Raw genomic sequence first — 25,029 nt, 5'->3', positions numbered from 1 at the left:
GAAGTTTGGCTGTGGTTCCTGCTTATAGGGCGTTCCCGTAGTCCAGTCGGCTGGTGACGAGGGCCTGGGTGACCGTCTTTCTGGTTTCTGTGGGGATCCACCGGAAGATCTTTCGGAGCATGCGCAGGGTGTTGAAGCACGAGGACGAGACTGCGTTGACTTGCTTGGTCATCGTGAGAGAGGAGTCAAGGATGAATCCCAGGTTGCATGCGTGGTCAGTGGGTGTCGGTGCGGTGCCTAGCGACGTGCGCCACCAGGAGTCGTCCCAGGCGGAAGGGGATTGTCTGAGGATGAGGACCTCCGTCTTATCCGAGTTGAGCTTCAGACGGCTGTGCCTCATCCATTCTGCGACCTCTTTCATTCCGTCCTGGAAGTTGGCTTTGGCGGTGAGAGGGTCTTTGGTGAGAGAGAGTATAAGTTGGGTGTCGTCGGCGTAGGCGAGGATGTTGATGTTGTGTTTTCGGGCGATGGTGGCGAGGGGGCTCATGTAGATATTGAAGAGAGTTGGGCTGAGTGAGGAGCCCTGGGGTACGCCGCAGATGATCTTGGTGGCCTCGGAGCGGAAGGGAGGGAGGCGGACTCTCTGGGTTCTGTCGGAGAGGAACGATGTGATCCAGTCCAGAGCCTTTCCTTGGACCCCAGTGTTGTAGAGGCGGGTTATTAGGGTGCGGTGGCAGACGGTGTCGAAGGCTGCCGAGAGGTCGAGGATGATGAGAGCGGCTGTCTCTCCGTTGTCCATCAGGGTCCTGATGTCATCGGTGGCTGCGATGAGGGCGGTCTCGGTGCTGTGGTTGGCTCGAAATCCGGACTGGGATGGGTCGAGCGTGCTGTTTTCTTTGAGGAATGCAGTCAGCTGTTTGTTGACGGTCTTCTCGATGACTTTGGCCGTGAAGGGGAGCAGAGAGATGGGGCGGAAGTTATTGAGGTCTTTGGGGTCCGCTGTTGGTTTCTTCAGAAGAGCGTTGATTTCTGCTTGTTTCCAGCTTCCAGGGAAGGTGGCTGACGTGAAGGAGCTGTTAATTACGTTCCGGAGGTGGGGTGCGATGATGGTGTCGACTTTGTTGAAGATGTGATGAGGGCATGGGTCGGAGGGGGTGCCGGAGTGGATGGTGTTCATGACGCGGGTGGTGTCTTCAGTGCTGATGTGGGTCCATGCGCTGAGGGTGGTGGTGGGGGTCGTTGGTTTGGTGGCTGGGGGCGGGGTGTGGGGTCCGAAGCTGTCGTGTATAACTGCGATCTTGCGGTGGAAGAATGTGGCGAGGGAGTTGCAGAGGTCTTGCGACGGTGTGATGTCGTTGTTGCTGGCGCTGGGGTTGGAGAGCTCTTTGACGATGCTGAAGAGTTCCCTGCTGTTGTGGGAGCTGTTGCCCAGCCGCTCTTTGAATGATGTCCGTTTGGTGGTGCAGATCATCTGGTGGTATTCGTGGGTGGCGCTCTTGAGGGCTGTCATGTTTTCTGATGTCCGCTTGTGGCGCCAGGCTTTTTCAAGGGTTCTAAGAATGTATGAAAGGGGGCTGCACTCAAATATTCCAGCTTAGTACAAGTTTAAAGCAGTGTGTGTGCTGTGTTGGGATTAGTGCCTGCACACTATAAATATGAACTGTATATGGCCTGGTGCCTAAGGCCACCAGGACTCCAAACACGCACAACAAAATAAATGCTCCTTTTAAACAAACTGTAGTGTATTTTATCACATATACTTCATAAACCAAAGTTCATATTATTTCAATCATTGTATATACAATCATGTAAATTTCATCTGTATATCAAAACATCAAAGCATCATTTGTTAAATCAATGAAACTGCAAAACATATTCAAAACATAACAAAAACACCCAATGCATTTCGGGGCCCTGCCCCTTCGTCAGGGGTCTAGTGATTGTTATTTTGCGCGTTGCCAATGAATGCTAATAGGGCAAGTAGTCCTCTTTTTTGATGTTCTGATGTTTGTGGAATTCAACAATCCTAAGCGTGCCGAGTCACGCTTAGGATTGTTGAATTCCACAAACATCCCGGCCGGTAATCGAACGGACGCGTGTACTTCAGATCGTAAAGCGGGACCGGGAATACTACTTTCCCCGCAGGCAATTCTGGAGACAAGATTGATTGTCTGGGGGTTGGTACTTACACATACCCCACAGATTGGACACAGTTTTCCTTATTCAGAACATCAAAAAAGAGGACTACTTGCCCTATTAGCATTCATTGGCAACGCGCAAAATAACAATCACTAGACCCCTGACGAAGGGGCAGGGCCCCGAAATGCATTGGGTGTTTTTGTTATGTTTTGAATATGTTTTGCAGTTTCATTGATTTAACAAATGATGCTTTGATGTTTTGATATACAGATGAAATTTACATGATTGTATATACAATGATTGAAATAATATGAACTTTGGTTTATGAAGTATATGTGATAAAATACACTACAGTTTGTTTAAAAGGAGCATTTATTTTGTTGTGCGTGTTTGGAGTCCTGGTGGCCTTAGGCACCAGGCCATATACAGTTCGTTTTTCAAGGGTTCGGCACGATTTCTTTGCGATTTTGAGGGCGTCTGTGAACCATGAGGATTTTCTGTTGCTAGTCTTGCCTGGGGGTTTCTTCAGTGGAGCGAGGTCATCGGCGCAGTTGGTGATCCACTGTACGAGATTGTCTGCTGCGTTGTTGGTGTCAGGGGTGTCGACAGGTGGGTTCTGGCTCAGCGATGTGGTCAGCTGGTCTGTGATGACTTTGCTCCAGCATCTGCGGGGGATATGTAGCGTGTGGTGGCGGAATGTGGTCTTCTTGAAGGTGAAGTGGATGCAGCTGTGGTCGGTCCAGTGTAGTCCGGTGGAGTGGCTGAAGGCAACGTGGCTGCTGGCCGAGAAGATGGGGTCGAGCGTGTGGCCGGCGTAGTGGGTGGGGGTGTCCACCAGTTGCTTGAGTCCGAGGTTGTCGAGGTTGTCTAGCAGGGTGGTGGTTTTGTTGTCGTTGTTTTTCTCCAGGTGCAAGTTCAGGTCCCCTAGGAGGATGTACTCTGGTGAGGTTAGGGCGTGTGGGCTGATGAAGTCGGTGATGGTTTCGCAGAATTGTGTCCGTGGGCCCGGGGGTCTGTAGATGAGCGTTCCTCTGAGGGTGGTCTGGGGGTCGGTGTGGATTTGTAAGTGTAGGTGTTCGGCGGCGGTGAGTGTGTCTTCGACGTTGGTCGTGACGCTGATGGTGTTCTTGTAGATGATGGCGATGCCACCTCCAGTTTTGTTGACGCGGTCCTTCCGGGTGATTTTGTAGCCGTCCAGGATGGCTATGGCGATGTCGGGGGCCGAGGAGGCGTTCATCCAGGTTTCCGTGAGGAAGGCGATGTCTGGTGCTGTTGTATCAAGGAGTTCCCAGAGTTCGACGGTGTGTTTGTGGACGGAGCGGGTGTTGAGGAGGATGCACTTGAGGTGGCTGTTGTTGTTGCTGCGTTCGGTGGGCGGGGTGCAGGTTCGGAGGCAGGAGAATTTGTATGCTTGGCAGGTGAGTGCGCCTCGAGGTAGCTCGGTGGAAGGCGGCGGGTCGTCCTGTGTTGAGTGCGATGAGGGTGGCGGTGTCGTACCTCAGTCGGGTGCCCTGGCAATGGCTGGGGCCAGGGGTTCTGGCGCTGGGCGCGGTCCAGGCGCGGACGGACGCAGGCAGGCTTACCTTAGGCTGCGCGGCCGCCATTTAATGGGAGGTGGGGAGGAGGGGTCAGCTGGGAGGCCAGGTCAACGGATGGGCACGGGGGGGTGGGGCCACACGGGAGGCAGCGGCGGGAAACGGGGGAGCAGCGGCGAGCGAAAAATCTCCATGAGTACAAATAGAGAGAAAAGGGCGACAGGCACACGGGTGTACAAAAAGAAAAATGGGCAGCAGGCACTGGCACACGGGGGCACAAAAATGAAGAAGGGGCAGCAGACACTGGCACACAGGGAAGGTCTCCCAGGCGGGGACCAGGAGCGGAGCAAGGCGGGAAAAGTCGGCGCAGGACAGCCGAGGAGCGAGGCAGCAGAGCAGGCGGCTGGCAGGAGGAGGTCACTGGCACAGGTGGCGCTGCAGCGGTGGGGAAGCGACCTACCCGGAGGGTCAAGGGTCGCTGTCTCTACCGCGCTTCGGCCGCCATTTAATGGGAGGTGGGAGGAGGGGTCAGCTGGGAGGCGGGAGGGCAGGTCAGCGAATGGGCACGGGGTGGCGGGCCGCACGGGAGGCAGCGGCCGGAAACTGGGGAGCAGCGGCGAGCGAAAAAGCTCCAAGGGTACAAAAAGAGAGAAAAGGGCGACAGGCACACGGGGTACAAAAAGAAAAATGGGCAGCAGGCACTGGCACACGGGGGCACAAAAATGAAGAAGGGGCAGCAGACACTGGCACACAGGGAAGGTCTCCCAGGAGGGGACCAGGAGCGGAGCAAGGCGGGAAAAGTTGGCGCAGGACAGCCAAGGAGCAAGGCAGCAGAGCAGGCGGCTGGCAGGAGGAGGTCACTGGCACAGGTGGCGCTGCAGCGGTGGGGAAGCGACCTACCCGGAGGGTTAAGTGGTACCAAGAAATCAGCTGTTCTGGCCAACACTTTTTTGGCGATATTCCTGATGAAGAGGATTTGTAATGATAGATCTTTGTCAACATTGCCATCAGGAACACCAATTTGATGGTCCTGATGCCAATGGAAAACTCAAATGGTCTATCCGTTTAAGGAAGATTCATCAAGCACGATTTTCAAAGGTGTGTCTTATGAGCAAAAGCATCAATAAAATCATGATGTTGTTCAGTAATCAAAATATCTCCCATGTGCCTGTGCAAAATCTCCCAACCCATCAGGTTTATTTTATATGGGGGTCTAATAAACAGACCTTAACTTTGGGGTTCAACCTGCAGGACCCATATCTGTGACTGCACTTCAGCTGAACCACCATAGACATCTTTTACCCCGTGCAGCATCCATCAGGGAGATGCAAGATATTTCCAAGAACTCGCTTTTGGGTGCTCCAATCATGGAGGACAAAATACGTCAGGTATTAGGGGGTCTGAAGCTTCATAAATCACCAGGGAAGACTGCCTTACGCCTCAGTTTTACAAAATCTACTGTTCGGATCTGGTCCCTCACCTGACGCTTTTCTTTAATCACATAGTAAAGGAACAAGCAGTTATACACTCTATGAGTGTGGCCCTGGTATCAGTAATACCTAAACCAGGAAAGAACCATTAGCTCTGCAGTTTATATAGACCAATAGCTCTCCTCAACTTGGATGTGAAGATATAGTCGAAAACCCTGGCCACAGGATTGGAGGATCTGATGCAAGATCTGATGCATGATCTGATCCACCTGGATCATTCGGGATTTTTCAAGGGGCGACAAACCCATGACAACATCAGGAGAGTGCTCCACTTGACTGCAAAATCAACCAAGAAGCAGATCCCAGCAGTCCTACTGGGGCTGGACGCCAAGAAAGCGTTTGATCAAGTAGACTGGTAAACAACCTTTACAACGAAACTTTTACAACGCACTACCATTACAACGCGGTCATTACAACGCAAACTATTACAACGCATTGCTCTGGGGGGCGCTCTAGGATAGGGAATAGGTTAATTTACTATCCAATAACCTTCCCTAGTGTCCACGGGGACTGGAGTTGGAATAGTAAATTAAACTATTCACTATCCAGCACCCCAAAGCGCTATGCGTTGTAATGGTATGCGTTGTAAAAACTGCGATGTAAAGGTAGGCGTTGTAAAAGTATGCGTTGTAACGTCATACATCCAAGTAGACTGGACCTTTATGTTGCACACCTTGAGAAGGTTCGGTTTCTGCAAAGCCTTTATTACAATCTAAGATCTTTAAAGTGAGTAGAGGTACTAAACGGGGTGGCCCCTTTAACCGCTACTCTTTGCCTTGAGTATAGAACCCGTAGTGGTGAAAATAAGATCCACATCGGAGGTCAAAGGTATATTATTGGGCAAGGTACAACACAAAATATCCCTATTTGTTGACTATGTCTTACTCACACTAACGACTCCACAGAGTTCTATAGCAGCCCAACAGACAGAACTTAAGGCCTTTGAAACACTTGAAGGCTTACGTATCAACCTCACAAAATCTTATCTAATGAACCTAACCATACCCAAAGCAAAAAAAGGGGAGACTAATTGAGGAAACTCCATTTCAGGAAGCAAAGAAGGAGATCACTTATCTAGGAATACAAATCACACCTAGCCTATCAGCGCTATACCAGGCAAACTTCCCCCCCTCCAACAACAACTAAGATCAGATCTCAAACGTTGGTCGCCAATGTTTCTCTCCTGGTTGGGGAGATTATATGCACTCAAAATGTCGGTGCTGCCGAAGTTCCTATACCTGTTCCAATCGCTGCCTATAGAGGTTAATAGAGAATTTTTCTCGACCCTTTGTATTCGATTTCTTTCGAAGAAGGGGAGGGTGAGCCTACCGCATAGACTAATAAGATGCCAAAAGAGGGAGGGGGGACTGGCATTGCCTGACTTTCAGCTCTAGTACCAGGCAGCTCAGTTGAGGGTTATTGCCAAGTGGTCCTTGCGGGAATCAGACAAACATTGGTTACATATGGACAAGGCAATAGTAGGAAGAGTTATTTGAGATGTCCTATAGAAACTCAAAGAACACCGCCCACCAACGCATACTTAAGCACCCCCACGAAGACTACTCTCAACACCTGGGATTGAGTAAACAGGATGGTTGGGTGGACATCCTTTCCCTTCCTACACACTCCAATTCACTACAACCCAGCTTTCCCGCTGGGAGTGCAGCCTGGTACATTTGATGCCTGAAGGGAGGGAGGTGGTCTCACCCTGGCAGATCTGTTCCACAACTGTAGAAGGAATTTTAACTTGCTGGCTGCATAGCTTTTACAAAAGCTATGGCTGAAACATTGGGCGTTGACACCTGAAGTTCAAAAAGCAGCAACAAGGAGCCTAACTCCCATTGAGCAATTTGTAAAGAAAGCTGGTTCTTCTAGGGGCACCATCAAGTTTTTATACAACCTCCTCCTCACTTCACATAGCCTTTTGGGAAAATGCCCTGGGGACGGCTGTACCAGAAGGGAACTGGAGGAGACTGTGAAATGACATCGCTAAATGTAATCACTCCTTAGGCATGAGGGAGGCTCATTACAAGTTGTTATATGACTGATATCTTTACCCAACAAAGCAGAGGAAAATCTTTCTAGGGACATCAGATCTCTGATGGGGAGGTTGTGGTATGTTGGGAGACTTTCGTCATATATGGTGAGACTGCCCAACCATTTGGATACTCTGGCAGAATTTAGGCACAGATTAAATAGATTCTGGCTACACCATTCCAGATACACCAGGGGTGTATTCTATTGGGGCTTCGAGATGAGTCACTGAAATATGAAACTAAGAGTGATAAGGCCATAATGTGGCTTTGCCAGGGAGCAGCCAAGTTAGTGATTGTTGCTGCGTGAAAAAAGACAAAGGCCCCCTGCCTCACACAATGGCAGATGCATCGATGGTAGGCTCTGACTATGGAAAGGATGGCAAACATATTTAGGAATGACTTCAATTTTTTTTTAATTAGCATGGAGTTCTTTGGTGTTGTTCCACTCTAGAGGCCTTCCGCTCACAGTCTTCTCTCCGAGCACTAGAGCATTACACTTGTTCCAATTTTAGAGTAACAAACGCTCCAATTCAGAAGGGTTTGTTCAAAATGTCCATATTGGAAGCCCAAAGTTCCTCTATGATAATCAGCAAGGATAAGACACTGCAACATCGGCTAGGCGTTTCTGAGTAGAGTACTTTTATTTTATTTAGTTATCACTCTTTTCTCTATTTTTTCTTTAGTTTTCTTTCCTTTTTATTCTAATCTAGTTAGCGTTCACTGTATGGTGAGGGGGAAAAGCGTTCATACCAATGACACCAAGAAGTTCAAGCATATCTATTTGAAAGGAACAAAGTCCTGTTCCGAAATATGACAACATTTCTTACTCTATGCAGAACTGTAATTTTCGCTGGCAGTTTGTTTCATTTCGAAAGGAGGTCATAAAGCATTGGACATGTCCAATTGTATGGTCTTATTCTGTTAAAAACTAAATAAAATGAATTTTGACAAAAAAAGATATTTCCAAGGAAAAATACCCACATCACTCAATTATGCAATTGGCATTTCAGTGAAAGCAGGCAGATTATAATAACTGAATGATAATAATGTCAAATAGTTTTAAAAAATATATATATTGCCTCTTATTTCTCAGCCTTTATGGTCTACACTACATTTATTTCCTGAAAAAATATGAATTATTAAAGTATATTGCGAGACAATCATTTAGAACCTTAGATGAAGAGTCTACAACTGTGGATCATAATTTCTCAAGTTCCCTTTAATAACAGGTGCTCTGCTACTTTGTTCAAGATATTTTGTATCACTTTTGATTAGCTAGTCAACTACACACTGAGGCAATTTACATGCAAGGGCTCCCCAGAGGAAAAGATATATGACTGGAAATATTATGGCCAAATTCATTAGGTCTTACCAAAATTGGACTTTCATTGTCATGCGTCACATCCATAAACAGAGCATGTGCAATGCCTGGAACTAAAGGCCTGAGACAGGGCTGAACGAAAGATCCAACTGGTTCTCCTCCATAGCGATAAACCAATCGCCCCTCTTCATGGCTGTTGTAGGCGCTCATCGCCTCTGTGGAGCATGACACACAGAGTAAGAAAGAATATTCACCAATAACAATTGCATATTTTTGAAAAATATACATTCACCCAAGCATGAACAGCAAAATAATGTAAACACATTAAAACCAATCATACCACCAAATCACATTATATTAAAGCTGCCACTACAAATACAATAGGGTAAAAATACAATTGAAAGGTGTAATTGTACTAAATACCTGATCACCAAATACTCTTTGGATCAAGATAAAGCAAGTACAAATAAAGTTCTTTAAAAAAATACTAAGACTTATTTTTCAACATTTGAGTTGTTACTTTCAACCAGTGGAATTTACAAACAGACTGGACTAAGTTGCCCCTAACCATGGAATAACTCTAACCATGAAAACTGGTATATAATGGCCACAGAGTTTCACTGTGTTCCTTGTGATAGAACCTACTCGTGTTCCACCTCACCATTATATTTATGAAGAATCGACTTTAGTTTCCTTTAGAACGGAGCATTCATTGGCTGTCTCCTTTTGATCATCAGTCCTCCACATCCTTATTATTACAGAATCTAATAATTTCATTTTAGAAATTCTTTTTCTGATTTATTATCTTCCTTACTTGGTTGCAATAGCTTTTCCTAGTGTCTTGGCATTTCTCCCTCTCTGCTATACCACTTCCATTCTGTATGTACCTTCCACTGGTTAACTTTAAGTTTAAGACAAGGTATATTACTTAGTTTCAGCCAGCATCTGAAAACATTTCTTCATAAGTAGGAAAAAAAAAGTCTACCTCAGTTAACTTAAAATAACTAGTAGTGGAGATCCAGCATAGCCCAGCAGTCTCATTATCTATAAAGCTATTAAACTAACTTCTATAGCCTCTATTCAGGAGTCCAACTTTTCCATTCTTGACTCTTAACCTTTTATTAACTTCTCATTTACCATCTATAGCTTCTCTCTCCTGTGTGTTTCCTAATGGCTGAATATTTTAATAGCTGTCAACCCTTTCAATTAACAATCTTTCTTTTTCATTTTTCATTCCCCACTTCAGATAGCTGATTCTGTCAATGGCTTCACTACTTTACCCATTTTGCTGTTTTTTCATGATTGTTTTTTGGTGCAACTACAATGTTGGCCTTTTGTTGTTGCCTCCATGATCAACGCAGTTAAGACTTATTCACAGGAGGAGCTCCAATCAAGATTGGAAAATAAATTCCCCAAGATCCAAGTCGTCAAAACAACTTTTGGGATTTATTTCATTATTTTTAAAGTAATGCTCCTAAACTGTGAAAATTGGTAACAGATTTATTTTGTCTGCATTCAACAGCTCTGAATTGTTATGCAAGCCAATTTCTAAAAAAAAAGAGCACATTAGCCTGGGAGTTGTAAAAGAAGCATTCTAAGCCTCCTACAAGCAGTTATGGGAGTAGAACCAGGCAGAAGGTATTAGACATCATCCTACTATTCCCATCCGCAGGTCAAAACTGAGAAATCAAAACACTTTTGACCAATTAGGGGGAGGGGGGTAAAGACAATATGATACCTTTCTAGTTTTCTAAGTTTCCCAACATGGCCGTACAGTGCTTATCATGATACAAAAATGCTCAACACAGATTCAGGAATGACAGAGTAAGACCATTTGGAAGTCTACTTATGATACCAATACAGGTATAAAAAATTGAAGCTATACTAAATTTATTTAGATAGTTACAATCTTACACGGAGCAGACCATCCTAGATCTACGTTTAACACCTTTAGCTTCAGTAATGATAACAGGGGTTTCAGTCTTTTCAGGCACCTTAGTGTGGGAAACGAATATGACAACCCTGAGGGAGGCTACACTTGCAGAGGAGATGGATAAAAAAAGAGGTTGAAATATTGAGCAATTAGTAGGTTTCGCAGAGGAAAGTACTGGTCAAGCCCACTATTTGTGCAGGCGATTTTGCCTGCAGAAGCAGAAAAATATTTCTGAAAACCTTTTTTTGCAAGAAATTTCCCCTGTGGAAAAGATATACTGGGGAAACCAGCTCTCAAATTCATGAAGTTTTCTGGTTTCCCAAAACCTCATCAAGCAAATTATATATATTTTTTTTTTTCACCTCTACCCTTTGGCCACATGTATACTGTGAGGAGACACTTCTAATCCATTATCATCTTCTTTAAGGGTGATCTGGGACACAATAATTTCTAAAATATACCGGCAAGCCCAGTTTTGTTTGCATCAATCTACTGCACTAGTCTAAAAAAAACTTTGTACACAGTAGGAAATGTAAAGTTTGATCACAATAGGCGCAGCCACTAAAATGTTAGGTCTAATGAGAATTAGGTTGGGTGTAGTAACATACTGATCCTAGTCTCAAAAAATGGGTTTGTTTTGGATGCATTATTTCCATATAATAAGGTGCACTAAAGAGATGCTGTACAAAATATTTTAAAACTAAGCATCTCAACTGTACAAACTTACATCAGGAACAGACTTCAACTGCAACAATTAGTACATTTTCACTTTCATGTTAAAACATGTTCAAACAAAGGCTAAGTTATCTTTTAAACATAACTAAACAGTATTGGGGGTTTAAGGATACACTGGGAGAAGGAGGCGCAATATGGAGAATGAAACCTCAGATGTTGTCCTCATTTTCTCCATACAAGCATACAATGAACTGTGGAAAGCCAGCAGAGAAGTTAGTTCAGACTATCGTGTCTGAAATAATTTAAATAAAACCATAATCATTGAAAAGTAAAGATTTGCAAGTGTACACCGTTTTCATTGGGAAAATGGGAGTGATACATACTGAACATCATGCAAGTTAAACTAACATTTCTGAAGTTGTATTCTCTTTTACTGACATTTTCAAGGTTTACGGAAATGGAGAGATCCATTGATTTCGGAAAAAAAGATGTTAGTATATTTTTTGAATAACTTACAAATTCATTAAACTTCATTATGAATTTAAAATTGAGTGATCAATAACTTTTCATGCAGCAAATTAAAGGTCAGGTTACATCCTCATGTACATATAGTTAGTGCTTTAATTATTTAGAATAAATTAAACACCACAGCACGCCTACCTCGAATTAGGGAGCTTATGCCCAGCCTAGTCACAAAGATATTGTCCAACTCCTCACTTCCAGTAAACAGCTCAGCCACTACATACAAATCTGTCCGCAATTTTCTAGCCGTATCCAGCATGTACTGCAGCAGGCACAGCCAAGTAAGTGAAAAACAGAGGAAGCAGGGGAGAGCAAAAGGGAAGGATGCAAAGCTAGGCATGAGTTGTGCAATAAAGGGAATTGCAATGCAAAAATAGAAGAGCAAACATAAAGCAAAACAAAAAAAAAGCATGGAAATGCAGCCAAAAGAAAACATATTATTAAGGTGAGATTTACAGCAGATACAGTGGTGAGAAAGGAAATGGTTGAGATATATAAAGAGTTTGCATAGAACAGAGGGTACAAAAGAAAAGATACAAACATTCAGTTAGTTTCAAAGTACAAACAGTAAACAGCAAAACCATCACATTTCTACATAGTTTTTGGGTGCATGATGTACCTCTAATCAGGCTGGTAATTCCCAGGCGGTTGACAAAGACATTGTCGATGTACTCACTGCCCGTGAAGAGTTCAGCTATCACATAAAGATTAGGTCTGACTGACCTGGCTGCAGCAAGCATCTCCTACAGATTGTAATAGATTTCTTAATGATTGGAACAAAGCCCTCAAAAACTGCATACTGGAAAAATCAATAACATTGAAGCTTTAAATGTAATTATCAGGTTGATACATTTATTGATGCATGCAGGAAATTCTATAGTTTCTGATAAAACAATAATAATTGCTATCTAAAGCTCTCATGTTATTGTGAAACAAAATTCTCTAATGTTGGAGTGGCTCATCTTGGTCATTCATATGTGTATGCATTCATTTTTAACACCTAAAGATGAGTAGATGTGCTCTGAGTAAGCACACTGTGCACATATAAGATGCATTAAACCGAAATTTAGACAAATTAATTTCAAAGCTGAGATTAACACAGACATTTGATAAGAAGCATTCAGGCTTACACATAATTTAACAATTCATGACATGTGGATGGAAGACATTCGTAATACAGAAAACCTCTAGATGAAACTGAGAAATATATGCAAAATATCAGGAGACTCCAGGGCAGCTTAACAAGTGGTGCAGCTTTTTATACTGTGTAAATCAAAATCTGTCAGCTAAAAAAGTTAACAGTTCTTTCAAGTGGCTCCTTTCATGATTTACCTCCTTTGTTCTCGATTTTTTCTCTGCATAGTTCAGACAACTGTAAATTTATGAATTGCTTTTTTTCAATACCATGTTGTCAGCAGATAACACTTACACTGTGACTATTTACTTGAACTTTCTTAACCAAAGAATTTTTAAACAATTTGACTATGGTTGTTATATTTGTTTTTAAGATACTCTTCTCTGTTGACTATTAGAATAATTTGCTTTGAAATCACCCTGGTTAGAGCCTTTGCTTAATTTTTGAAGGACCTGCAGGTGTACATGCGGTTTCATTGCAACGTAAGGAACTCCTTTGGCAAATACATGTACCCCATTTGTTTAACCTTTATAATGTCAGAGTTTATCTATGATGTTTATTCCTATATGATATGTCAGAAAGTTGGTGGATAAGAATATTATGTTTTCTGGTAAATATTTGAGGCAATATGTTACACAAGCTTAGTAAAAACTGAACAATGGAAACAGCGTGATTAGGAATTGCTATTTTAAGTAGCCTGTTTTCAGGGGGTAACACTTACACTAGGACTATTCAGATGGGCTTTCTTGACTTTGTTGCCTCTAGGGCATGAAGAAACAAATTGATTATGGTAGTTGCATCTGATTTGGTCTATGTAGAGGAGCTACCTATGTTGGCAAAAAAGCCGACCATTGACTTCTATAATCACATGTTGGAAATCACACAATTTTGAATTCCAACTATGAAAAGCATATGTGGGCATACAGTTGTGCTTGTGTTATTACCAAGGATGATCAAATGGCAAAATACAGGCCAGCAAGTACATGTACCCATTTGCTTAGTCTCTAAAAGGTCAGACTTTATCTGTGTTTCGCATTCATCTACGATTCATCAGAAAGTTGGTTGAAAATAATATGTTTTCCAGTAAATATTAGAGGCATTATGTGTATTGAATATGCTACTTACCAGTATGCATCTGTTCTTGGCATGTAGGGCTGCTAACATTCATATCTTAGCATTAGATCGCCGCCTAGTGTTGGGCTCGGATGATTGCACATTGTTGTCCTGGAAGAGTCTTCGAAGTATCCTGAGATAGGTGGCTCCTCCCCTGGACTACAGTGCGCATGGGCATCGGCTCCATCCCCAGATTGTTTTTCGCCATTGTGGCAGAAGATGGAGTGAAAAGTGTAAAGGATGTCCATGCTAATGAATAAATACAATAGTATATCTGCAGCTGCGACAGGCACCGGGGAGGAGGGCGGGCGATATGAATGTTAGCAGCCCTACATGCCAAGAACAGATGCATACTGGTAAGTAGCATATTCAGTTCGAGGCATGTGGGCTGCTAAATTCATATCTTAGCATAGAATACATAGCAGTCCCTCCATCAGCGGCGGTTGCCCGTGCCAGCTGCAGAAACCTGAAAAAGTGTCTTGAGAACAGCCTGTCCTACAGCTGCTTGCTGCTTGGAATGCACATCAACACAGTAGTGTTTTGTGAAGGTATGTGGTGTGACCCACGTGGCTGCTCTGCAAATATCCTCTAAAGGAATGTTCCCTAGGAAAGCCATGGATGCCCCCAGTTTGCGTGTGGAGTGCGCTCTGGGGGGTATTGTTAAAGTGCGCTTGGCTTTTTGATAACATATCTGGATGCACTTAACAATCCACCTGGCTATCCCTGCTTTGGAAATTGGGTTGCCTTTGTGTTGTGGTGCGAAGGCAACAAAGAGTTGTTTTGTCTTTCTAAAGGGTTGTGTTCTGTCTATGTAGTACATCAACGCCTTCCGTACATCCAAGGTATGGAGCATTCTTTCCGCCACCGTTTGCGGGTTTTGAAAGAATGCTGGTAAGTCAATAGTTTGGTTTAGATGAAACTGTGACACCACCTTCGGAAGGAATTTGGGGTTAGTGCGTAGCACTACCCTATTTGGATGAATTTGAATGAATGGCTCTTGGATTGTGAGCGCCTGCAGCTCACTGACACGCCTTAGAGACGTAATAGCTATAAGGAAAGCTACTTTCCACGTAAGGAACTGGAGTTCACACGAGTGCAGTGGCTCAAATGGTGGACCCATCAGTCTGGTGAGGACGACATTGAGGTTCCACACCGGAGCTGGCGGTGTCCTTGGGGGAATGACTCTCTTCAGACCTTCAAGGAAGGCTTTAATGGCGGGCACTCTGAAGACAGAGAGGTGCTGCCTGTTCTGAAGATAAGCCGCTATGGCGGATAGATGTATCCGAATGGAAGTGTACGCCAGATTGCACTTGTAAAGATGCAACAGATAGCAGATGATGTTGGGGATAGATGCATCAAGCGGGTTGATGTCATTGGCTGTACAGTAGATGACAAAACGCTTCCACTTTGCAGCATAGCATGCTCTAGTAGTTGGTTTCCTCGCCTCTTTGATGATGCTCATGCATTCTGGAGGCAGGTTAAGGTACCCAAACTCTAGGACCTCAGGAGCCAGATCGCCAGGTTGAGCTGTTGCGGATCTGGATGCTGAATTTCTCCATGGTTCTGCGTCAAAAGACTGGGCGTGAGGCGCAGTCTTTGATGCGGCACCACTGAGAGTTCGAGGAACGTGGTGTACCATGCTTGGCGCGCCCACGTTGGAGCAACCAGGATGAGAGTCATCTCGTGCTGCCTTAGCTTTCTTGCGACCAGCGGTATTAGAGGGGCTGGCGGAAAAGCGTACGCAAATTTGCCTGACCAGTTCATCCATATCGCATTCCCCTGCGACTGTGGGTGAGGGAACCTGGCGGCAAAGTGTTGGCATTTTGCGTTCTCTTTTGTGGCAAACAGGTCTATCTCCGGATGACCCCACTGCTGGAAGTACGGGTGGAGGACAGATGGGTGTAACTCCCACTCGTGCATTTGATGGCTGTACCTGCTGAGCAGATCCGCCATCTGATTGTCCTTCCCTGGGAGGTGTTCTGCCATGAGGAAAATGTTCCTCTGAATGGCCCACTTCCACATGCTCTGAGCCAGATGAGACAGCTGTGGCGAGTGGGTGCCTCCCTGCTTTTGAATGTAGTACATCGCGGTCATGTTGTCCGTCCGGACTAGCACGACCTTGTTGCACAGATGTACAATGAAGGACTTGAGCGCCATGAAGATTGCCATCAGTTCCAGATAGTTGATGTGCATCTTCTGTTGCTGCGTGGACCATAGTCCCTGCACTGTGTAAGTGAGCACATGAGCTCCCCATCCCTGGAGAGATGCGTCCGTTGTCAGGACAATCTGCGGCACAGGCTCTTGGAACAGTCGGCCCTTGCAAAGGTTGTGTGGAGTCCACCAATGCAGAGAGTCGTATGCCCGACTGGTAACCAACACTAGGTCTGTCAATTGTCCACGAGCCTGTGTCCACTGATTCGCTAAGCACTCCTGGAGCGGGCGCATGTGTAGCCGTGCGTGAGGGACTATGAAGATGCAGGAGGCCATCATGCCTATCAACTGCATGAACACTCTCGCTGGAAGCGAGTGTTGTGGCCTGAACCTCTGGATCAGGGCCTGCATGCTGTCTATCCTGACTTGGTTCGGCTGAGCCATGGCCCTCAGGGTGTTGATCGTTGCACCTAGGAACTGCCGGACATGTGCCGGCTGAAGATGCGATTTTGGGTAGTTTAAGGAGAAACCCAGATCGTGAAGAAGGTGAATTGTAGTTGACATATCCGCGGCGCACTGCTGCTCTGACTTGGCTTGTACGAGCCAGTCGTCTAGGTAGGGGTAGACATGGATGTTCTGCCTCTGGAGGTGCGCCGCTACTGTCGCCAGACACTTGGTGAACACCCTCGGGGCTGTTGTGACTCCGAAGGGTAGGACCTTGAACTGGTAGTGCCTGCCTTGAATAGTGAACCTGAGGTATTTCCTGTGTGACGGGTGTAGTGGAATGTGGAAATACGCATCCTTGAGATCTAAGGTTGCTAAGAAGTCTCCCTGGTTTAGTAAGGGAAGAATCTGTTGCAGTGCAAGCATGTGGAAATGTTCCGATAGTATGTACAGGTTGAGGGGGCGTAGATCTAGAATGGGTCTGAGAGATCCGTCCTTCTTTGGAATAAGGAAGTACAGGGAATATACCCCTGTGCCTTCCTCTCCCACCGGCACTTGCTCGATTGCTCCCTTTTGCAGCATCACCACTACCTCCTGCTGCAATAAGAGCAAGTGCTCTGCGGACATAGGCCTTTGCCTTGGCGGGATGTTGGGTGGAGTGGACCTCAATTCTAGGCAATAACCATACTGGACTAGTTGTCGCACCCACCTGTCCGTGGTGATGTTTTTCCAGACGGGCAGGAACTGCTGCAGTCTCCCCCCCGACAGGTGTTAGGTGGTCGGGGGGCAGTGACAGAGAGTCACTGTTTGCTTGGAGTAGAGGAGCGGGGGTTGTTGTTTCCTCTGCCGCGACCTCTGTTGCTGTTATTCCTGTAACCTCCCTTGTTGTGTTTCGTGAACGAGGATTGTGCTCCACCTTTTGAGAACTGGGATTGTTGACCCATTTGTCCTCTGGTGACCCCACGTGCACCTGAGCGACGAAAATTGCTGCCACGAAACTGTTGAGACTGCAGGGCCCCCATGGATTTAGCAGTTTCTGTGTCCTTTTTTATTTTCTCTAGGGTGGTGTCAACATCTGGACCAAACAGACTATCAGGATTGACCGGTTGATTAAGAATTGTTGTCTGAATATCCGGTTTAAAGCCTGAGATGCGTAGCCACGCCTGTCGTCTCAGCATAACGCTAGTGTTGACAGCCCTAGCAGCTGTATCAGCAGCGTCAAGCGCACACTTGATGGCTGCGTTCGAGATTAGCTTCCCTTCGTTAATGAGCAGTTGTGTAGCCTCTTGGAACTGTGGAGGCAGGTGTTGTACAACCTGTTCTAGGGTGTCGTAGTGTGCCCTATCGTAACGCGCCAAGAGCGCCTGTGTATTGGCGATGCGCTAAAAGTTTGATGCCTGTGCAGCTACTCTTTTGCCCCCTGCCTCTAGCACTTTGGACTCCTTATCCGGGGGAGGAGCTTCACCCGTTGTCTGGGAGTTGGCACGCTTCCTGGCATTGGCGACCACAAGAGAGTCCAGTGGCAATTGTCCCCGGATGTAGGCGGGGTCCGCAGGTGCAGGCCTGTACTTCTTTTCAATGCGAGGGTTGACCACTCTCGCTCTTGTAGGCTCCTTAAAAATGTCCCTAGCATGTTTGAGGACTCCTTTTAGCATAGGAAGTGTCTTTACTGTCCTTTCAGAGACTGAAAAGGTGTCGAAAAGGAAGTCTACCTCAACCGGGTCGGCATGCATGTCCACGTCATGATTGGCTGCCGCCCTTTCAAGTAGTGCATGAAAGCCTGCTGAGTCCTCAGTCGGGGATGCACGTGCATTAAAGAGCTGCGGGTCCTGCCCCACACCCTGGGTGTTCTGGTCACCAGTGTCATCGTATGAATCCGGTTGTGCATCAGGTTCATCGATAGGGAAATTGTACTGCTCGTCCTCATCATACCCCTCACCCGCAGAGTTTTCTGGGGAGGGAGTAGGGCTCCGTCTTGGAGGAGGCTGGATTGGCTCCGTGAGGCCTGAGGCGTCAAGGGGCACCCTCTTCTTTTTCAGTGGGATGACATAGGAGTCCACTGGCTCCGAAGTGATTTTCCTCTTATAGAGGGTCAGCTTGCCTGTGTCAGCGTCGATGAAATGCTCTGAATCGTCATCTGATTCGAGTGCCCGACGTGGAAGCGGGCCAGCCGGCGAAGAAACTTGTTTCGGAGCCGGTTTGGTTGAAAACGCTTTCGGCGCCTCCTTAGGTGGCAAAAGGAAGAGAAGTTTCCCAGAAGGCTTTGCTGGAGCGTCCTTTTGCGGCTGCGGCGATGGTATCGGAGCCGACGGGGCAAAGGCTTTCTCCCTGATTCTTTGCAGTGAGTCTGCGATGAGGGACGTCTCACTCACAGTGTGTTTCGTCGCTGACGAGGATGGTCTGATCGGTCCCTCGGATCCGACGTCCTTGTGGGCCTTGTGCGCTTTGGGCGCGGAACCCGTCTTCACCGCCTCCGATTCCTGAGTCCGGGGCGCAGACTTCTTGTGCGTAGCCTCCTTGGAGCCGACTTTGGCGGGCTTGGACGGCGTCGTAGCCGCTGACCCGTGCCGACCATCTTTCTTGGAGGACCCCTCCTCAGGCGTCGGTTTCGATTTTGCATCATCGGAATCGACGGACTTCTTCGGCTTCTGCGGACCGGAGGTCGACGGAGCCGATGGGGTAGCGGGCACCGTCTTTTTCACCGGCACGGCAGCCATCTTAGGGACACTCGAGTCCTTAAGTTTCGGTTTCGTTTTCGGGTCGGCCATTTTAGGTGTCGTCGATCCCGATGGTTTCAGTTTCGTTTTCGAAACAGTCTGCTCAGCAAGTGAGTCCGTAGCCGGGCCCGAAGGCGGGGCTGTGGCTTGCGGCAACGGGTCTTGGGTAAGGCCGACAGGCGATCCCGTGTCCCGGTCGGTATCTTCGTAACCTTCGGGGCAGAGCTCGTCCCCCGAGCTGTCTGCCGCGGCCCCATAAATCTCATCGTCGTCTCCTACCTCGTCGACGTATTCAAGGCCTTGACCCGCGACTCCGTCGTCGTCTCCCGGATCCGCCTCGACCTCCGTCTCTGGTGGGGAGATTTGTAGATGGTGACCCTGGACCTCTTCGTCCTGGTCGCCGAAGATGTTCTCCGGATCCGGGGCCGCTTGCTTAGCTTCCAAGCGCACCGCGCGCCGAAGCTTGAGAGTTTTCTTTGAGCGGAACTGCGCACACAATTTGCACTTTCCGTCGTCGTGGTCAGGCGAAAGGCACTTGTTACAGACGGGGTGTAGATCGATGTGTGGGTACTTGGACCCACAGAGCGGGCAGTACTTAAACGGGCTCCGCTCCATGTCCGAAAAGGCTTGCAGTCGTGTCGCGATGAGAAGGCCTCAAAGTTCAGAGAGCGAAGAAAACTCCGCTTATTCCGGCTCCAAGAGACGGAAGACTTGAGACCGTTTGCAGACAATACCGACGCAATGAAATCGAGGCCTTTAGGCCGCTAAAAGTTAGTTTTACTTGGTTCCGACAGTAAGACGTCGAGACCACATCCGAACCCAATGGCGGAAAAAAACAATCTGGGGATGGAGCCGATGCCCATGCGCACTGTAGTCCAGGGGAGGAGCCACCTATCTCAGGATACTTCGAAGACTCTTCCAGGACAACAATGTGCAATCATCCGAGCCCAACACTAGGCGGCGATCTAATGCTAAGATATGAATTTAGCAGCCCACATGCCTCGAACATACTTTTCCTGGACACAAAATGTTCCAATTTCATAATGCACTTTGTCTTTTAGGTTAGATAATAGAAATATCATATAATGTTAGGAAGGTGTGCACTTGAGATATTGTATCCTTTCTATGGTAATTCCATTCAAGCTCTATGTCAAAGGTTATTTGACATCATGTATAAGCTAGGAAACCAGCAGTAATTCTGGGAGAAACACACTGCAAAATGGAGGAAAGGCTGTGTGCTTTAATAGGATAAATAGGATAAAAGTATTCTTATATTTGATAGATCAAGTTTTCGCGCATAGGATACTGAATATACTAATGTAAACACATCTGACAAAGAAATAGAATTGAGAAATGTTACACTGCTGATGAGCACAAGATAGAATGATTAACATATATGATAGTACGATAAACATTTATGATAATACTGCGATTTTGTTCACACAGCTTTTTGGGTCTTAGTGTGTCTTTATCAGCATTTGGTACCTGGAAGGATTGAAAAATAAATGTAATGGACTATATCGCGGCAAAAAAAAAAAATGCTGATGTATCAATGATTGCTCGCATATGCATAGAATGCACTTATTTTGCAGAATAAAATATAAATCTACAGTTCAAAATGAACTTTATAAGGAGCAAGATAAAATTAATGTGACCCCAAAGCAAATAAGAAAATCACACTATGGGGTGGATGTTACGAAATTAAAGGAACATACAAGTAAGTATCCATGGTAAGTCCATTGAATGTAAACTGGTTATTAAATATTACCAAGAGGAAGGCTATGCACTTTGTATGATTATTATGATAAGATATCATTCTGTACCTCAGCTACATGGATGGGAGTTGAGTGGCAGTTGTCGAGGCGGACTCCATGGAAATATTTGGCAGTAATCTCTGTGTACTTCCTCATGTGTTCCCAGAGGTAAGGGCAGTCCTCTTGTTTTTCTCCATAACGCAGTTTGACACTATCACCCCAAGCAATAAGTTCCCGTCTGAGGTAAACGTTTGAGCCTGTAAAGAAAACAATAACTCATCACACAGCCTGGTGCAGCCATTTATCAGCACTTTCTTTTCCAGCTGTCAAAACATTTTCATAAAATACAATTCATGTCTGTTACAGAGTTCCCTCAAAAAATGTATTGATTTGCTTTTAATTTTCTTGAACATTTAGGCCCCGCTTAGAGTTTGGCAGATGGGTTACTCTGCCACAAGCGTGGCGGATATCTCGTTCCACCGTATTACAAGGGCCAATGAATAAAATGGGCTTGTAATACGGCGGACTGGATATCTGTCACATCTGTGACGAAATAACCCGGTCGGCCAAACTCTGAACCAGGCCCATATGTATGTATTGGTTGTTAATTCAAGGGCTGTTTTGCAGAAAGTCCATGGTTGTAAGCATGGTAAATACATTTTCTGATTAAAAATAGGATGTTCCTAATTTTTATTCAAAGTTCGAGTGCCCATTTAAGACCTAAAATAAATTGAATCACTTATTGCAGTAGCAACTTCCATGACCATAAATGAGCACAACATCTCATACATCACCAGATCAGAGGTTTTGTCAATGTTAGCTAATTATAAGTTTAGTGACATGTCATATTACAGTGGTCTATTGTAAGTCCTTAAGATCCAAAGAAATTGTCCCTGCTGGACCAACGTTTATGGGGTGAAGTTATAGTAGGAAAGCAAGCAGTTAGTAAACAGCATCATATAGAGAAAAAAAACTTGTTGAAGTAGCTCTAGTGTTCTTACTAAATTATTACCAGCTAATTTGAAAATCTTAAGTTACCCAAAACCACTAACAAATATACTTATGTAGACACACTGTCTTTCGGAAAATGCAAGGGCACATATGGCATTCAGCACTACTCTCCTACTACATCCCCACTGTACCTAAATATGAGAAGAGGGGGCTATCCCTTGTGTTGTATTTCCGAAAAAATGATTAAGACAATTTGGGAATGCTTTAGAAATTTGCCTAAATATCACAGGGAGGAGAGAGAAGCTTTTTCCATCTCACATAAAATCTTTTTGAAAGTGAATGCCCCCACGGGAAATTACATTTATATAAAGCAATCACATAAACTGGCTTTAAAGCCCCATGCAGTTTACTGCAAGGGACATCTAATAAGCACGTTGCACCACTTAGGAAAAAGGCAGACAGCGAATTAGCAAAAATGGACACAAAACCTCTCCAGACAACAAATATCTCTTATCTTCTTTGTTTACAGTTTTCCCTGCATATCTGATATTAAATGAAGTTGGATTTATAGTATTTTTTTATATATACTTTTGCTACATTGCTTAAGTTGAAAGGTATCAACATCTAAGTTTTTGAGTGGCTGGAGATGCGCCTCTACTGACTTTGTTGCCTTGACTTAAACCTGCTGGGGCAGGACTATGTCCCTCAAGAGGATTTGCCCTTACCAGGAGGAGGGGGGCGGTGCTACGAGCTATAAAAGCACTTTACTCATACCACGGCTAGGGATGTGCCTTTACTGACAATCTTGCCTTGCCTTAACCTATGGGATGAGACTACGGCCCGCGAGGCTTTGTTCTTACCAGGAAGTGTGGGCCAGCACTACATGCTATCAAAGCACTTTACTCATACCGTGTTAGCATTTTAGGGCCCTAGTGTAATTTTCCAGATTCATGCCCTTATATAGGTATAAATCACCTTGAATGAAATGAAATGAAATTAAATGAAAATAGGTTTTATAAAGCGCAGATAGTTGCCCGGGGGCGTCCCAGCGCTGAGATGCTAACTAGTGTTCACAGTGGGGCAAAAATGAAAAGCAGCCTATTTATTAAACAAAAAAGTTTTCAGTTGCTTCCTAAAAGAGGTAAGGTCCGAATTGGACCTTAGGTGAAAAGGCAAACTGTTCCACAACTTGGCCGCATTCAGGGAGAAGGAACGACCTCCTGATCTAGACCGTTTGATCTTTGGAACAGCAGCGAGTAAAGCGTTAGTAGACCTAAGCTGTCTGCTGGGTAAATAGGGAGTAATTAAAGGGCGACTAATTAATGGACCGGTTTCCCAAAAAGATTGGTGGGCAACACAGAGAGATTTGAAGCTGATCCTGTCCTTCACCGGAAGCCAGAGTAATCTCGTCAGTCCAGCTTTCACAGAGGTCCTACGGGGGATTTGGAGCAAAGTCCGAGCCGCACAGTTTTGAATTACTTGTAGCTTTTTTAATGTAAAATCTGGGGCCCCAAGATAGAGCGCATTTCCAAAGTCCAACCTCGAGAGAATTAGTCCTTGGACCACGATTTGCCTTGCCTCAAAAGGTAACAACGGAAGGATCTTCTTCAACATTCTAATGAGGCCAAAACAGGTGGCAGATAGTACAACGGCCTGATGGTCAAACGTCAGGGACTTGTCCAACCAGACACCCAGGCTCTTGATGGCATCCCTGGGGACTGGGGGAGTGCCTAGGCACGCTGGCCAGATCAGGTCAACTGTAGATGGAGCTGGATGTCCCAACATCATGACCTCTGTCTTGTCCCCATTAAGCTTGAGACAAGACAGGGTCATCCATCTACTGACCTCGCTCAGGCATCCCGTCAGGTCCACTGTGCCCACAGGGTCTCCAGCCCGCGTGAGAGAGACCACCAGCTGGGTATCGTCCGCGTAGGTCACGATCTTGATACCATACGGACGGACGACCCCAGCCAGCGGTCTCATGTAGACGTTAAACAACGTCGGGCTTAATGAAGAACCCTGTGGGACTCCACAGTCCAAGGGCCTGCTTGTAGAGATAGTCGCTCCCTCAAAGACCTGGAATTTTCTACTGGATACGAATGAACAAATCCACTCCAGCGCTCCTCCTTGAATCCCGATCTCCCGGAGGCGCTGTAACAAGATTGTATGATTTACAGTGTCGAAAGCGGCACTCAGATCGAGGAGGATGACTGCCACCGATCCTCCCCGATCCAAGATGCCCCTTGTTTCCTCCAGGACCGCCAACAGAGCCGACTCCGTCCCATGCTTGGGGCGGAAGCCAGTCTGCGAGGGATCAAGGAGACTGTTTTCCTCCAAAAAAGTGGTCAGAAGGCTGTTGATATATTTTTCCAGTAGCTTACTGGCCCAGGGGAGCAGGGAGATTGGACGATAATTGCTGAAATTGTTGATGCTCATATTGGGCTTCTTAACAAGTGCCTTCACCCTGGCTTCTTTCCACTTAGAGGGGACTGTATTGGTGGAAATTGAGGCATTGAGTACCTTCAGCATAACCGGTAGGATAGTCTCGCTAACGGTTCTTAAGAAACTAGGAGGGGCCGGATCACCGGGGGAGCCCGATTTTACCTGGGTCATTAGAATGGCTAATAGGTCAGATTGCAGCAAAGGAAAATTCTCCAGCACTGGTGATATGTTATCTATCCCACCATGTTTGGAGGTGCCAGGAGCGGCTACTAGATTCTTTGATTGGATGGCTGGGAAGGCAGAGTAAATACAATCTATTTTATTAAAAAAGTAATCTGCCAACTCATTACAGCGGACTTGTAAATCGTCGCTGTTTAAGGGAGGCTGGGGAAGGACAATGAGACTTTTTATTATCCTGTATATTTCCTTCGAGTTGGACCTAGCATCCTTAATCTTTTGCGTATAGTGCTGGGAATGAGCTTTCTTAATCGCCAGCTTATAATCCCTGATGGATTTTCTATATGCAGCTTTGTCAAGATCTGCGTAGGCCAAACGCCATTTACTCTCCAGCCTCTTGCACTTGCGTTTGATCTCCCTAAGCTCCATAGTGTACCAGGGGGCTGACGTCCTGGATCTTTTAGTCTGTGGTTTTATTACTGGGAGAATGGTGTCAAGTGACTGAGGTATCCAACTATTGAAAGTATCATTGGCTACTGTGGGGTCTGTAGTGA

At 45.8% G+C, this 25,029-nt stretch overlaps 1 protein-coding gene across 3 annotated transcripts in view; it reads right to left on the bottom strand.

Moving 5' to 3' along the window:
* The window catches only part of AGL (amylo-alpha-1,6-glucosidase and 4-alpha-glucanotransferase), a 421,834-nt gene that overhangs the window by 267,911 nt on the left and 128,894 nt on the right, over positions 1–25,029 (bottom strand). For 2 of the 3 annotated variants that reach the window (XM_078644341.1, XM_078644350.1), the window contains exons 12-14: positions 20,975–21,162; positions 11,730–11,853; positions 8,513–8,676 (exon numbers count right to left, since the gene is read on the bottom strand). In XM_078644341.1, coding sequence (XP_078500467.1) covers positions 8,513–8,676; positions 11,730–11,853; positions 20,975–21,162 — 476 coding nt within the window. Of the gene's footprint in view, positions 1–8,512; positions 8,677–11,729; positions 11,854–12,210; positions 12,335–20,974; positions 21,163–25,029 lie in introns of all 3 variants that reach the window. The other variant, XM_078644358.1, reaches the window with a different exon arrangement.

This window comes from Lissotriton helveticus, chromosome 1_1 (genome assembly GCF_964261635.1).
Source record: "Lissotriton helveticus chromosome 1_1, aLisHel1.1, whole genome shotgun sequence".
Lineage (NCBI taxonomy): Eukaryota > Metazoa > Chordata > Amphibia > Caudata > Salamandridae > Lissotriton > Lissotriton helveticus.
The sequence above is the reverse complement of the archived record's forward strand: the minus strand, read 5'-3'. Positions and strand labels throughout refer to the sequence as shown.